At 40.9% G+C, this 13,612-nt stretch overlaps 1 protein-coding gene across 1 annotated transcript in view; it reads right to left on the reverse strand.

Annotated features, from left to right (window-relative positions):
• The window catches only part of LOC137196209 (dachshund homolog 2-like), a 23,964-nt gene continuing 10,352 nt past the window's right edge, over nt 1–13,612 (reverse strand). Inside the window, exons 3-11 of the mRNA XM_067609065.1 lie at nt 7,596–7,721; nt 7,354–7,452; nt 7,110–7,264; nt 6,701–6,842; nt 6,393–6,547; nt 6,101–6,248; nt 3,142–3,261; nt 2,225–2,278; nt 1–870 (exon numbers count right to left, since the gene is read on the reverse strand). Coding sequence (XP_067465166.1) covers nt 833–870; nt 2,225–2,278; nt 3,142–3,261; nt 6,101–6,248; nt 6,393–6,547; nt 6,701–6,842; nt 7,110–7,264; nt 7,354–7,452; nt 7,596–7,721 — 1,037 coding nt within the window. The 3' untranslated portion in view covers nt 1–832. The remainder of the gene's footprint in view (nt 871–2,224; nt 2,279–3,141; nt 3,262–6,100; nt 6,249–6,392; nt 6,548–6,700; nt 6,843–7,109; nt 7,265–7,353; nt 7,453–7,595; nt 7,722–13,612) is intronic.

Genomic DNA, 13,612 nt, shown 5'->3' on the forward strand with positions numbered 1-13,612 from the left:
AGGGACTGACCAGGGGTGGACCAGGGACTGACCAGGGGCAGACCAGGGGCAGACCAGGGTGTGGACCAGGGACAGACCAGGGGCCGACCAGGGGCCGACCAGGGACGGACCAGGGACAGACCAGGGGCTGACCAGGGACTGACCAGGGGCGGACCAGGGGCCAACCAGGGGTGGACCAGGATGGACCAGGGACTGACCAGGGGTGGACCAGGGACTGACCAGGGGCAGACCAGGGACTGACCAGGGGCAGACCAGGGTGTGGACCGGCAGCCACTGAAGACAAAAGTAGCTTCACGTTTCCTGAATGAAATTCCACTTTTCCAGCATCATGAGTTTCAGATTTGTATGAAATGATGATTTGTTCTGACTGTGACGGACGTCAGGAGTTTGATGATTGACAGGTTTCATGACAAACAGCACATTCGCATCCAGACGCTGAAGCTGCGTTCATGTTATTTTTTAACAAAGTACTTCAACTACTAAACCAAGTACTGCTGCCTGTAGTAACAGTACTACAATCAGTTTAAACTAACGAAAGGAAGAAAACAATATAACAATATAAGTTTATAAAAATTAGTTCAGGTTAAACTCCTCCCCCTCCAGGCGTCCACGACGCTCTGCTCGCTTTAATAATCATTATCATAACATTAATATTATTAATAATAATAACAAATCTTAAAAACAGGAAGCAGGAAGAAAAGTGGCTGATGGGAGTTTGAGTTGTTTAGTTCAAAATTTTGTCCTCATTTTTTATTCGTCATCAGTTCATCAGTTCATCCCTCCATCAGTTCATTAGTTCATCCCTCCATCAGTTCATGAGTTCATGAGTTCATCAGAAGAGGATCGGTGGTTTGGTGAACGTCCGGTTTTCTGCAGAAACATAAAAACATTCAAATTCAATATAACTTTTATTTCATTTTTAATTTCCTTAAAGAGACAGAAGCGCTCTGATGGTCTCATCAACATGTCTGTTTTCTATCAGTAAATATTCATTTATAAATAATAAATTACACCAAAATTTGTTCTCATGGTTTCCATAATAGTAACATAAAAAATAGCCTGTTTAAAATCTGTCACTTTATGATAGATAACGATAACATGCAGATTAAGTGATGCTCTTCACTGATTTTCTAGCGTGTTTTCAGAAAATATTATTTCTAAATAAAACAGATTTCAGATTAAATATTTTTAAACAAAATATGCAGGGAAGATGAAGTCACTGAGCCCTGAGTTCTGTCTACAGGCAGCAACAAAGGAGGACAGACTGTAGCCTGAGAGGTGAAACTCAGGTCATCTGTCATTATTACTGAGAACATTCAGACTGAAACTATAAAAGTGAAGAAAACGTGAATCACTGCTGCGTCTGTTTTGATAAATGAATCTTATTATCATGTCAACACACACACACACTTATAAACAGTGTGTGTGTTCAGTTCTGCTGTGTAGTTTGTGATTGTTTCTCCAGATTCAATTTCACAGTCACAGTTACCGTTCCAGTGTTACCAGTTTGTTTTACGTCACATGACCAAACTAACTGAAGAAAAGCAGACGAGCAGAAACTCATCCAGCTGCTTCGCCCTGAGCTTCGTCTCTCATCACCAACAACCTGCAGACACGACTCAGGGCTGGAAAACACACCGCAACCACCTCTGCATGTTTTCAGAGGAAAAAGATCCTTTAACCTATGTTTTTATTGGCAGGTAAAACACACTCCAGCTGAACATTAATCAATCAATCAATGAGTTTAATTTACAATAATAAAACCAGAGAGGAGCAGCAGAGGAACAAGTGATCATATCAATACTGATAAAAGAATGAAATGATTGATCGATTATCAGAATTGTCAGCGACAGCTTCTGTCAATCATCTGATTGTTTCAACACATTAAAACACAGAATTCTGTTTCAAAAGATGCAAAAATAATTTTATCATCTGACGTCAGCTGTCAGCTTTTATCTGTGAAACTAAATCTGAAATTTTCTGCAGAATTTCTTAATTTAAGGTTGGACTCATTCGACCAGTTTCATTACAATCACTGATAAGTTAGATTGATATGTGTGTATGAATGCAGGTCTGCTGGATTTCCTCTTATGACCCCTTTTTTCTTTTATTTGTTGTATTTGCTTGCAGTCAGAAATCACTTCAGTTTTTACGTATTTGTAGTTTTATCTTTCAGTTGTCTCATCATTACAGATGAAGTCAGACGGAGGTTCTGTGTCGTTACCTGCAGAGTTTTCCTGCTGTCTGTTCTCCAGCTCGCTCTCAGGAGTCGCTGCATCTGAAAAAATATGGAGGAAGTACTCAGATACTTTACTGCAGTAATAGTACCAATACAGCAATGTAAAAATACTCCATTACAAGTAAAAGTCCTGCATTAAAAATCCTCCTACGATAAAAGTACATAAGTACTATGAGCTTGATGTAGTTAAAGTATTGCAGTAAAAGTACATAAGTATTATGAGCTTGATGTAGTTAAAGTATTGCAGTAAAAGTACATAAGTATTATGAGCTTGATGTAGTTAAAGTATTGCAGTAAAAGTACATAAGTATTATGAGCTTGATGTAGTTAAAGTATTGCAGTAAAAGTACATAAGTATTATGAGCTTGATGTAGTTAAAGTATTGCAGTAAAAGTACATAAGTATTATGAGCTTGATGTAGTTAAAGTATTGCAGTAAAAGTACATAAGTATTATGAGCTTGATGTAGTTAAAGTATTGCAGTAAAAGTAGTGGTTTGGTCCCTCTGACTGATATATTATTATATATGACATCATTAGATTATTAATAGTGAAGCATCAGTGTTAGAGCAGCATGTTACTGTTGTAGCTGCTGGAGGTGGAGCTAGTTTACACTACTTTATATACAGTTAGCTAGTTTAGTCCAGTGGTTCCCAACCTAGGGGTCGGGCCCCTCCAAAGGGTCAGCAGATAAATCTGAGGGGTGGTGAGATGATTAATGGGAGAGGAAAGAAGAAAAAACAAAGTTCTGATAGAGTAGTAGTGAAGTACAGTACTCGAGTAAATGTACTTAGTTACTTTCCAGGCCTGAAGCTGAGTGTCGTCTACTGCAGCTTTTAAATAAAGTTTGTTTGAACTGTGCAGGAGAAATAGCAGAAGAAGAAGAGTTGTTGTATTTGATCACCTGAGTCAGAGTGTTTGATCGCTCGCTCCACCTGCTCCCTTCTCCTTGACTCAAAGTCCAGCGCCTCCTGCAGCTTCCTCTTCGCCTTCTTCTCCTTCTTCAGCCGCCGCTGTATCGACACTGAGAGAGACAGACAGGTACAGAGAGAAAGACAGATACAGAGAGAAAGACAGGTACAGAGAGAGAGACGGGTACAGAGAGAGAAAGACAGATACAGAGAGAGAGTGTAAGGTGGAGAGAGAGACAGATACAGAGAGAAAGACAGGTACAGAGAGAGAGACGGGTACAGAGAGAGAAAGACAGATACAGAGAGAAAGACAGATACAGAGAGAGAGACAGGTACAGAGAGAGAAAGACAGATACAGAGAGAGAGACAGGTACAGAGAGAGAAAGACAGATACAGAGAGAAAGACAGATACAGAGAGAAAGACAGATACAGAGAGAGAGACAGGTACAGAGAGAGAAAGACAGATACAGAGAGAAAGACAGATACAGAGAGAGAGACAGGTACAGAGAGAGAAAGACAGATACAGAGAGAAAGACAGATACAGAGAGAGAGACAGGTACAGAGAGAGAAAGACAGATACAGAGAGAGAGACAGGTACAGAGAGAGAAAGACAGATACAGAGAGAAAGACAGATACAGAGAGAAAGACAGATACAGAGAGAGAGACAGGTACAGAGAGAGAAAGACAGATACAGAGAGAAAGACAGGTACAGAGAGAGAGACAGGTACAGAGAGAGAAAGACAGATACAGAGAGAAAGACAGATACAGAGAGAAAGACAGATACAGAGAGAGAGACAGGTACAGAGAGAGAAAGACAGATACAGAGAGAAAGACAGATACAGAGAGAGAGACAGGTACAGAGAGAGAAAGACAGATACAGAGAGAAAGACAGATACAGAGAGAAAGACAGATACAGAGAGAGAGACAGGTACAGAGAGAGAAAGACAGATACAGAGAGAAAGACAGATACAGAGAGAAAGACAGATACAGAGAGAGAGACAGGTACAGAGAGAGAAAGACAGATACAGAGAGAGAGACAGGTACAGAGAGAGAAAGACAGATACAGAGAGAAAGACAGATACAGAGAGAAAGACAGATACAGAGAGAGAAAGACAGATACAGAGAGAGAGTGTAAGGTGGAGAGAGAGACAGTCAGATTTCTGATTATATAAACCCTTTTATTTTCAGAAACACATTTCAACTTACAGTATTAAACTCCACCCACATGTGATGTCACAGCTGTCTACCTCTGCAGTAACCCGTCTCCCCTCTGACCTACAGTAACCCGTCTCCCCTCTGACCTGCAGTAACCCGTCTCCCCTCTGACCTACAGTAACCCGTCTCCCCTCTGACCTACAGTAACCCGTCTCACCTCTGACCTACAGTAACCCGTCTCCCCTCTGACCTACAGTAACCCGTCTCACCTCTGACCTTCAGTAACCCGTCTCCCCTCTGACCTACAGTTACCCGTCTCCCCTCTGACCTACAGTAACCCATCTCCCCTCTGACCTACAGTAACCCGTCTCCCCTCTGACCTACAGTTACCCGTCTCTCTTCTGACCTTCAGTAACCCGTCTCCCCTCTGACCTACAGTTACCCTCTCTTCTGACCTTCAGTAACCCGTCTCCCCTCTGACCTACAGTAACCCGTCTCCCCTCTGACCTACAGTAACCCGTCTCACCTCTGACCTACAGTAACCCGTCTCCCCTCTGACCTACAGTAACCCGTCTCCCCTCTGACCTACAGTAACCCGTCTCCCCTCTGACCTACAGTAACCCGTCTCCCCTCTGACCTACAGTTACCCGTCTCCCCTCTGACCTACAGTAACCCGTCTCCCCTCTGACCTACAGTAACCCGTCTCCCCTCTGACCTACAGTAACCCGTCTCTCTTCTGACCTTCAGTAACCCGTCTCCCCTCTGACCTACAGTAACCCGTCTCACCTCTGACCTACAGTAACCCATCTCCCCTCTGACCTACAGTAACCCGTCTCCCCTCTGACCTACAGTTACCCGTCTCTCTTCTGACCTTCAGTAACCCGTCTCCCCTCTGACCTACAGTTACCCGTCTCTCTTCTGACCTTCAGTAACCCGTCTCCCCTCTGACCTACAGTAACCCGTCTCCCCTCTGACCTACAGTAACCCGTCTCCCCTCTGACCTACAGTAACCCGTCTCCCCTCTGACCTACAGTAACCCGTCTCACCTCTGACCTTCAGTAACCCGTCTCCCCTCTGACCTACAGTTACCCGTCTCCCCTCTGACCTACAGTAACCCATCTCCCCTCTGACCTACAGTAACCCGTCTCCCCTCTGACCTACAGTTACCCGTCTCTCTTCTGACCTTCAGTAACCCGTCTCCCCTCTGACCTACAGTTACCCTCTCTTCTGACCTTCAGTAACCCGTCTCCCCTCTGACCTACAGTAACCCGTCTCCCCTCTGACCTACAGTAACCCGTCTCCCCTCTGACCTACAGTAACCCGTCTCCCCTCTGACCTACAGTAACCCGTCTCCCCTCTGACCTACAGTAACCCGTCTCCCCTCTGACCTACAGTTACCCGTCTCCCCTCTGACCTACAGTAACCCATCTCCCCTCTGACCTACAGTAACCCGTCTCCCCTCTGACCTACAGTAACCCGTCTCTCTTCTGACCTTCAGTAACCCGTCTCCCCTCTGACCTACAGTAACCCGTCTCACCTCTGACCTACAGTAACCCATCTCCCCTCTGACCTACAGTAACCCGTCTCCCCTCTGACCTACAGTTACCCGTCTCTCTTCTGACCTTCAGTAACCCGTCTCCCCTCTGACCTACAGTTACCCGTCTCTCTTCTGACCTTCAGTAACCCGTCTCCCCTCTGACCTACAGTAACCCGTCTCCCCTCTGACCTACAGTAACCCGTCTCCCCTCTGACCTACACTAACCCGTCCCTCTTCTGACCTGCAGTAACCTGTCTCACCTCTGGTCTGCAGCTCGGAGCTCAGCTGTCTCTGCAGCGTCTGTCGGGCATCTCTCTCTCTCTCCAGCTCCAATTTTAACTCTTTTCTCTCCTGCTGGTTGTTTTTGTCCTGAGAACGAGCGCTTTCTACCGCCACCTTCAGGAGACCCTGAAACACCGCAGGACACGTTATCATACATGTCGGTACGTTATCGCTATCACCTCTATGTTATTGTCTTTATGTTATTGTCTGTTTCTATTTCCTTTGTTTCAGTTTCTGTTTTCTTCATTATTTTACAGTTTTCTATCTCACCTGTATGTTGGTCAGCAGCGTCTCCATGGATGACAGTCCCTCAGCCAATAAGAAGGGAGTGAAGGCGGGGTTTGCAGGAGTTGACAGCGGCGAAGAGGTGAGCGGCAACTTCTCATAGGCTGGTTTGAGGAGGGGGAGGGGCATCAAGCTGTCATCTGCAGACAGAAACAAAACTCAGAGACGTTAACCCACTGAGGACATCACTGGAACAGGTGTTTCTGTTTCACCCAATAAACAAACAGCATCATGAATATTTAATGAGGATTTTTTAAGGGTTGGAGAGACGCTTCCTGTGTATGTGTGCTGACCGAGGTCCAGTGTGTGTGCTCGAGGAGGTGATGAAGATGATGATGAAGATGCCCTGGAAGGTGATTGGCTGGTTGGTTCCTGGGGATGGAACTCGTCATCGCTGGGAGAGGGGCAGGGGGAGGGACTTCCTGCAGGAGACTCCTGAACACAGAGGAGCATTAGCACTGTTAGCTTTAGCACTGTTAGATTTAGCGCTGTTAGCTTTAGCACTGTTAGCATTAGCACTGTTTGCATTAGTGCTGTTAGCACTATAGCAGTGATAGAAGTCTTGACATTAGCACTGTTAGCACTGTCAGATCTGTTAGCATTAGCATTGTTATTAACAGCTCTGTTAACATAAGCATTTCTAGCATTAGCACCGCCAGCAACAGCTTTGTTAGCATTGTTAGCACTGTTAGCTAGCAGCACCTTGCTCTCATCTGTTGGAAGCTGCGACATGGCGGCCATGTTTGCCAAACTGCTTAGCTGACTCATCTGGTTCATTGCCATGGCAACGCTGGCGGGAGGCAGGCCCACAGGGAGCAAGGGGTGCGGCGTGACCATAAAGGGAAGCTCTGACAGACCTGAGGAGGAAATACAGCGAAGGTAACAAGATGCTACAATGCTAAGCTAACAACAATCAGCTTGTTTATCCAATCAGAACAGAGCTCACGGTTGGCCAATAGGGTGCTGTGTTGCTGCAGAGTGTTGATATGGAGCGACGTTGAGCCAGCAAGAGATGCTACGACCGAGGAGGACGCTTCACTGCCTCCTAAAGGAGACAAGCAGAGGAGACAAGGAGGCAAGGAGAGAGGAGATTTCAGAGGATTTCTTGAAACTAAATTCTACAGAAACAGACTCCGCCCACATGCCTGCCCTGATTTAATTGGTCTGAGTGATGATGATGTCATGTACCCGTGTCATCATTCCCTGACTCAGTGCCGTTGTGCTGCCGATGCTGATCACTGTTGCCATGGAAACCCATCATCATCCTCATCTTCTGTAGCTTCATCGCCTCTGCCATCGCCGCTGCCGTCAGACCTGCACAGATCAACACTGACAATCAATACTGATGATCAGCACTGATGATCGATACTGATAAACATGTAAAATGTAACAAAACAAGCAAGAGTGTGTATCATTAACTAAATAAGATAAATACTGTATATATACAAACATAAGCTCTTTGTTAGTCGCATCAACATAAACATAAACACAAATGTTCAATACAAGCTCTTCAGGACAGGATACACAAATAACCTGCAGCCACAAACTGAACGAACTTCATCCTGATGATTCATTTGTTTGTTTCTTTACAGTTTGTCCTGAAGGCGGCGCTGCAGGAAACATCATGGAGTCATTCAGTCTGAAGAGTTCATCCTCAAAATGTTTCATCCAACATCAATTTACACTCCTTACTTCTGCTTATTGTCAATCTTTGTACGTTTTCATTAATAAATGTTTGTCTAAATGTTTTGGATGATGAGGAGGTGAAGAAGACGAGGAGGAGGAGGAGGAGGTGAAGAAGACGAGGAGATGAAGGTAAATGTGGAGTATTAGTTGCTGATGATCAATAATTAACGAATGTCTCCAGTGAACGTCCTCTCTGCCTGCAGCATGTTGGAGCCACTTGGCCCAATTAATTGCCTCCTCTAATTAATTCAATCAGTATTAACGTGGGACTCCTGCTAACGAGTTCTTTTAGTGATTCTCAGTTCCATGTGATTAGCATCATGCTAACGACATTCAAAGTAAAAATATCTGATTGTTATTAAAGTAAAAGCAGCTGTTATTCTATACTTTATAATAGTAATTATTATTATTATTATCATGATTATCATTATTACTATTCATACTTTTTTATTCTATACTTTTTATACATTCAGACAGGAAGTAATAGTACATTTGTTCATACTATTTTCAGCAGCGGATGAATCACATAAAGAAGTTGTGTTTCAGGTTGAACTGGTATCAAATATTCACAATACAATTATCACAGGTAAAAATATCACAATAAACAGTAATATAATGATAATCATTAAAGTTTCTTGAACTCCTGCTGTCAGTGAAACATTGTTAAATATAATTTAAATATAGTTAAATTACTGTGTGATCACCGTTGACTGTGCTCCTCACAGACCTAACAGATGGTGCCCCGTGTGAGGCGCTCTAACGGTTGGTGCCCTGTAATTATTAATCAATATTAATAACTTCTTGATTTTATAATTATTATATTATTATTACTGATAACCAAACACAACTGGAATCACAGCTTGTTTTCTCTGATGTGCTGATACATGGTCACATTTTGAACACTGGGTTTGTCTTGATGAAACTGATGGATTGATCTGATTGATCTGATTGATCTGATTGATCTGATTGACTGTTGTCAATGTTTCTGCCGTAACAAGTCTGACTGACAAACATCTGTTTACATGTCTGGAATAAAAACAAAACATACATTTACAAAAGAATTGTGATTTTGCTGTTGACATATATACAGATAAGTAAAAATAACTTAAATAGGAAAATGTGGACTGGACTAAAAAAAATATAAATACAAAACACTGAGAAAAATTGAAAGCAAGAGGAAAATAATGTGAATTATTTTAAACTCCTACCAATGAAGAGTCATATGTAATGACTTCCTTGGATAAAAAAGCATCCTGCAGATCACAGAAACAACTATGTCAGGTCTAATGTTTAAAGTATTTTCTGAACATGACAACTATGGTCTCAAAGTTCTATAAAAAAGAAAATACTGTACTTGAGTTCCATTTATAACCTTTGTTATATATAATATATATATATTATATATCCTTATATATAAATAAACTTTCTGCTCAACATTAGCAGCAAATAAATTCAGTCAATAATACCATTAAAATAAATTCATCAACATAAAAATATAGTTTGATGTTTATGTTTGAGGTAGATTATGTCTTCTGACTCACTGAATCAAACCTCATTTGGGAACATTTGGGAACATTTGGGAATAGTTTTGCTCGTCTATGGCATCATTTTTGTTGGCAGGTGAGATTTGTCCATCTTCCACCTGAATCCTTGCTGAACGCTACGTTGACATCAGTTACCGCCGCACCAAACGCCACGACTGGCCCAAATCACAAGCAGCTGTTGATTTGGACATTTCATGTGGAAAAGTTGTGGTTTTGCAAATATTGTTTAGATTTCTTGAACATGTGTTAATTATTGTTATTAATTTTTTTTTTTGAAGAGACTGAAATATTTGTTCAACTTGAAACTCTTTGATAAAAAGTGGACATTAATCACAACAATGAAATCACAATCCATCAATCTATTCTCCAAACACCAGACTTTATACTATGTGTTTCTGTGTGTTCAGAGTTAATCATTTTCATGTTCGTTTGATCTCCGTCTGACCTCGGTCAAGAAATGTGGCACTTTGAGTATTTTTAATAAAAAGCAGCGTGTGTGTTATTCGAGTGTTTGTGTGTGTGTGTGTGTTTCATTAAGTTGTCACACCTGTCAGCAGGTGATGGAGGTGGAATGTGTCTCGTCCTCTCTGTGACCGGCGGAGCGTCTCTTGGATGAAAAGGTTTCACTGTTTGCTGCTTTCAGAGAGCTGAGCAGCTTTACAGGTGACACGCTCACCTGGAGGCATCTGATTGGTTAGAGGTAAAGTCAGCGATTTCAATCCAACACCCTTTGTCAAATTTAGTGAATATCTCCTCACGGTCTGCTAGCTGTCTGTTCTGTGTGGCGCTGAAAGAAAGTCTCCTGTTCATACACAGCTCTGGCTCTGTAAATGTGCAGGTAAACACACTCTAGCCAATCAGCAGAGGGCGTTGGCGCTGGTGCACAGGACAAAGGAAAGTGATCAGAGCAGCTGTCTGTGTGAGGACATGACAGTCTCCGTCTCCAGCAGCCATTGAATGGTTCCCGCTGGAAGACCACACAGTCTCAACAATATATCAGCATGGATGAAAGAACGCCACCTTCAACTGAACCTCTCTAAGACGGAGCTCCTGGTCATCCAGCCAGTCCCTCTATACAACATCAGCATCCAGCTCGAATCAACCCAACTCATGTGTACAGAGTCTGCCTGATCATGACCAGCTAAACTTTAAGGTTCACGTGGCCTCAGTCGCTTGGTCATGTTGGTTTGTCCTGAACAACATCAGGAAGATCAGACCCTTCCTGTCTGAGCATGCAGCACACCTCCTGCTACAGCCTCTCGTTATATCACGCATCAATATCATGCAACTCTGCAGATGATCCAGAACGTGGCGGCACGTCAACCAGCCCGAAACAGCACACGTCACCCCGCTGTTCATACCCCTCCACTGGCTCCCAGTTGCTGCCAGCATCAAATTCAAAACCCTGACACAACAGCTCCTGCCTACCTGAACTCCATCATTCAGGTGTACACTCCCTCCCGCCCACTACGCTCTGCCAACGAAAGGCTGCTGGTACCACAACAGGACCCTCAGTCACCAGCTAGACTCTTCTGCTCTGTAGTTCCCCGGTGGTGGAACGAGTTACCAAACTCTGTTCGATCTGCAGAGTCCCTCTCAACCTTTAAGAGAAGACTAAAGACCGGCTCTTTCATGAACACCTCGTTGATGACACCACCTTGATGGACTTAAAATAAAATCTGCTTCTAAGCATCTCCTCTGTGAACAGACATGAACTCAGCTTCATAGCACTTACTCACGTTGTTCTCTCCTGACTAGATCTTTGCTTGTGTTGTATTAACTCTCAGATGTACGTTGCTTTGGATAAAAGCGTCTGCTAAATGAAACTGTGACACTGAAAATTGTTTTGTATTAAAAAAAAAAAAAAAAAAAAACCCCACAACTTAAACACATGAACACACACTTCAGATGATCTTCTTAAAGCTCCTTTACAGCTTTTTCTGGGAGATAAAACTCAACACTCATCGCCTGAAGACACACACACACACACACACACACACACACACACACACACACACACACACACACACACAGAGTGCTTCGGGTGAGACTCCAATCTGTCAGTCATTCTGACATCTGCTAATTAAGCATGCTAATTATAGCTCAAATCACACACACGCAGATGGATGTAGAGAGTCAGAACTGCCTGACAGGCTGAATTAAAGATAAAACTTGGTCATAGATGTTCAACTAAATACAGATCATTATTATTATTACTGTTATTAAGTGTGCACAGTGTACATGCATATATAAAAATGTGTGTTTGGTCAGGAAATATTACAGTTGTCTGTGATTGGTTCCCTGCAGGGATCAATACTCTTCTCACTTCAAACACAAACAAGCAACAAAACATTTGACATGTTTACATCCTCACTTCCAAACTCTTCAGTTTATGTTCAAACACTAACATGTATTCATACTGAAATACATCTATATTCAACCAAAACACAAGACGAAAGCTTCCTGCTGCATTTCTATGACTCGTTCCTGTAGATACACTGTAGTACGTTCTATAGAGAGCTACACATCTGACTGTATTTACACTATATACACATTTATACACTATCAACCATTAAACTACATAAACACAATATACACATTTATACACTATCAACCATTAAACTACATAAACACAATATACACATTTATACACTATCAACCATTAAACTACATATAAACACAATATACACATTTATACACTATCAACCATTAAACTATATAAACACAATATACACATTTATACACTATCAACCATTAAACTACATAAACACAATATACACATTTATACACTATCAACCATTAAACTACATATAAACACAATATACACATTTATACACTATCAACCATTAAACTACATAAACACAATATACACATTTATACACTATCAACTATTAAACTACATAAACACAATATACACATTTATATGGTACTATCAACCATTAAACTACATAAACACAATATACACATTTATACACTATCAACCATTAAACTACATAAACACAATATACACATTTATACACTATCAACCATTAAACTACATAAACACAATATACACATTTATACACTATCAACCATTAAACTACATAAACACAATATACACATTTATACACTATCACCATTAAACTACATATAAAAACTATATACACATTATACACTATCAACCATTAAACTATATATACACAATATACACATTTATACACTATCAACCATTAAACTACATATAAACACAATATACACATTTATACACTATCAACCATTAAACTACATATAAAAACTATATACACATTTATACACTATCAACCATTAAACTACATAAACACAATATACACATTTATACACTATCAACCATTAAACTACATAAACACAATATACACATTTATACACTATCAACCATTAAACTACATATAACCACAATATACACATTTATACACTATCAACCATTAAACTACATATAACACAATATACACATTTATACACTATCAACCATTAAACTACATATAAACACAATATACACATTTATACACTATCAACCATTAAACTACATAAACACAATATACACATTTATACACTATCAACCATTAAACTACATATAACCACAATATACACATTTATACACTATCAACCATTAAACTACATATAAACACAATATACACATTTATACACTATCAACCATTAAACTACATATAAAAACTATATACACATTTATACACTATCAACCATTAAACTACATAAACACAATATACACATTTATACACTATCAACCATTAAACTACATATAAAAACTATATACACATTTATACACTATCAACCATTAAACTACATAAACACAATATACACATTTATACACTATCAACCATTAAACTACATAAAAACAATATACACATTTATACACTATCAACCATTAAACTACATAAACACAATATACACATTTATACACTATCAACCATTAAACTACATATAACCACAATATACACA

Source organism: Thunnus thynnus, chromosome 13 (assembly GCF_963924715.1).
Source record: "Thunnus thynnus chromosome 13, fThuThy2.1, whole genome shotgun sequence".
Classification (NCBI taxonomy): Eukaryota; Metazoa; Chordata; class Actinopteri; order Scombriformes; family Scombridae; genus Thunnus; species Thunnus thynnus.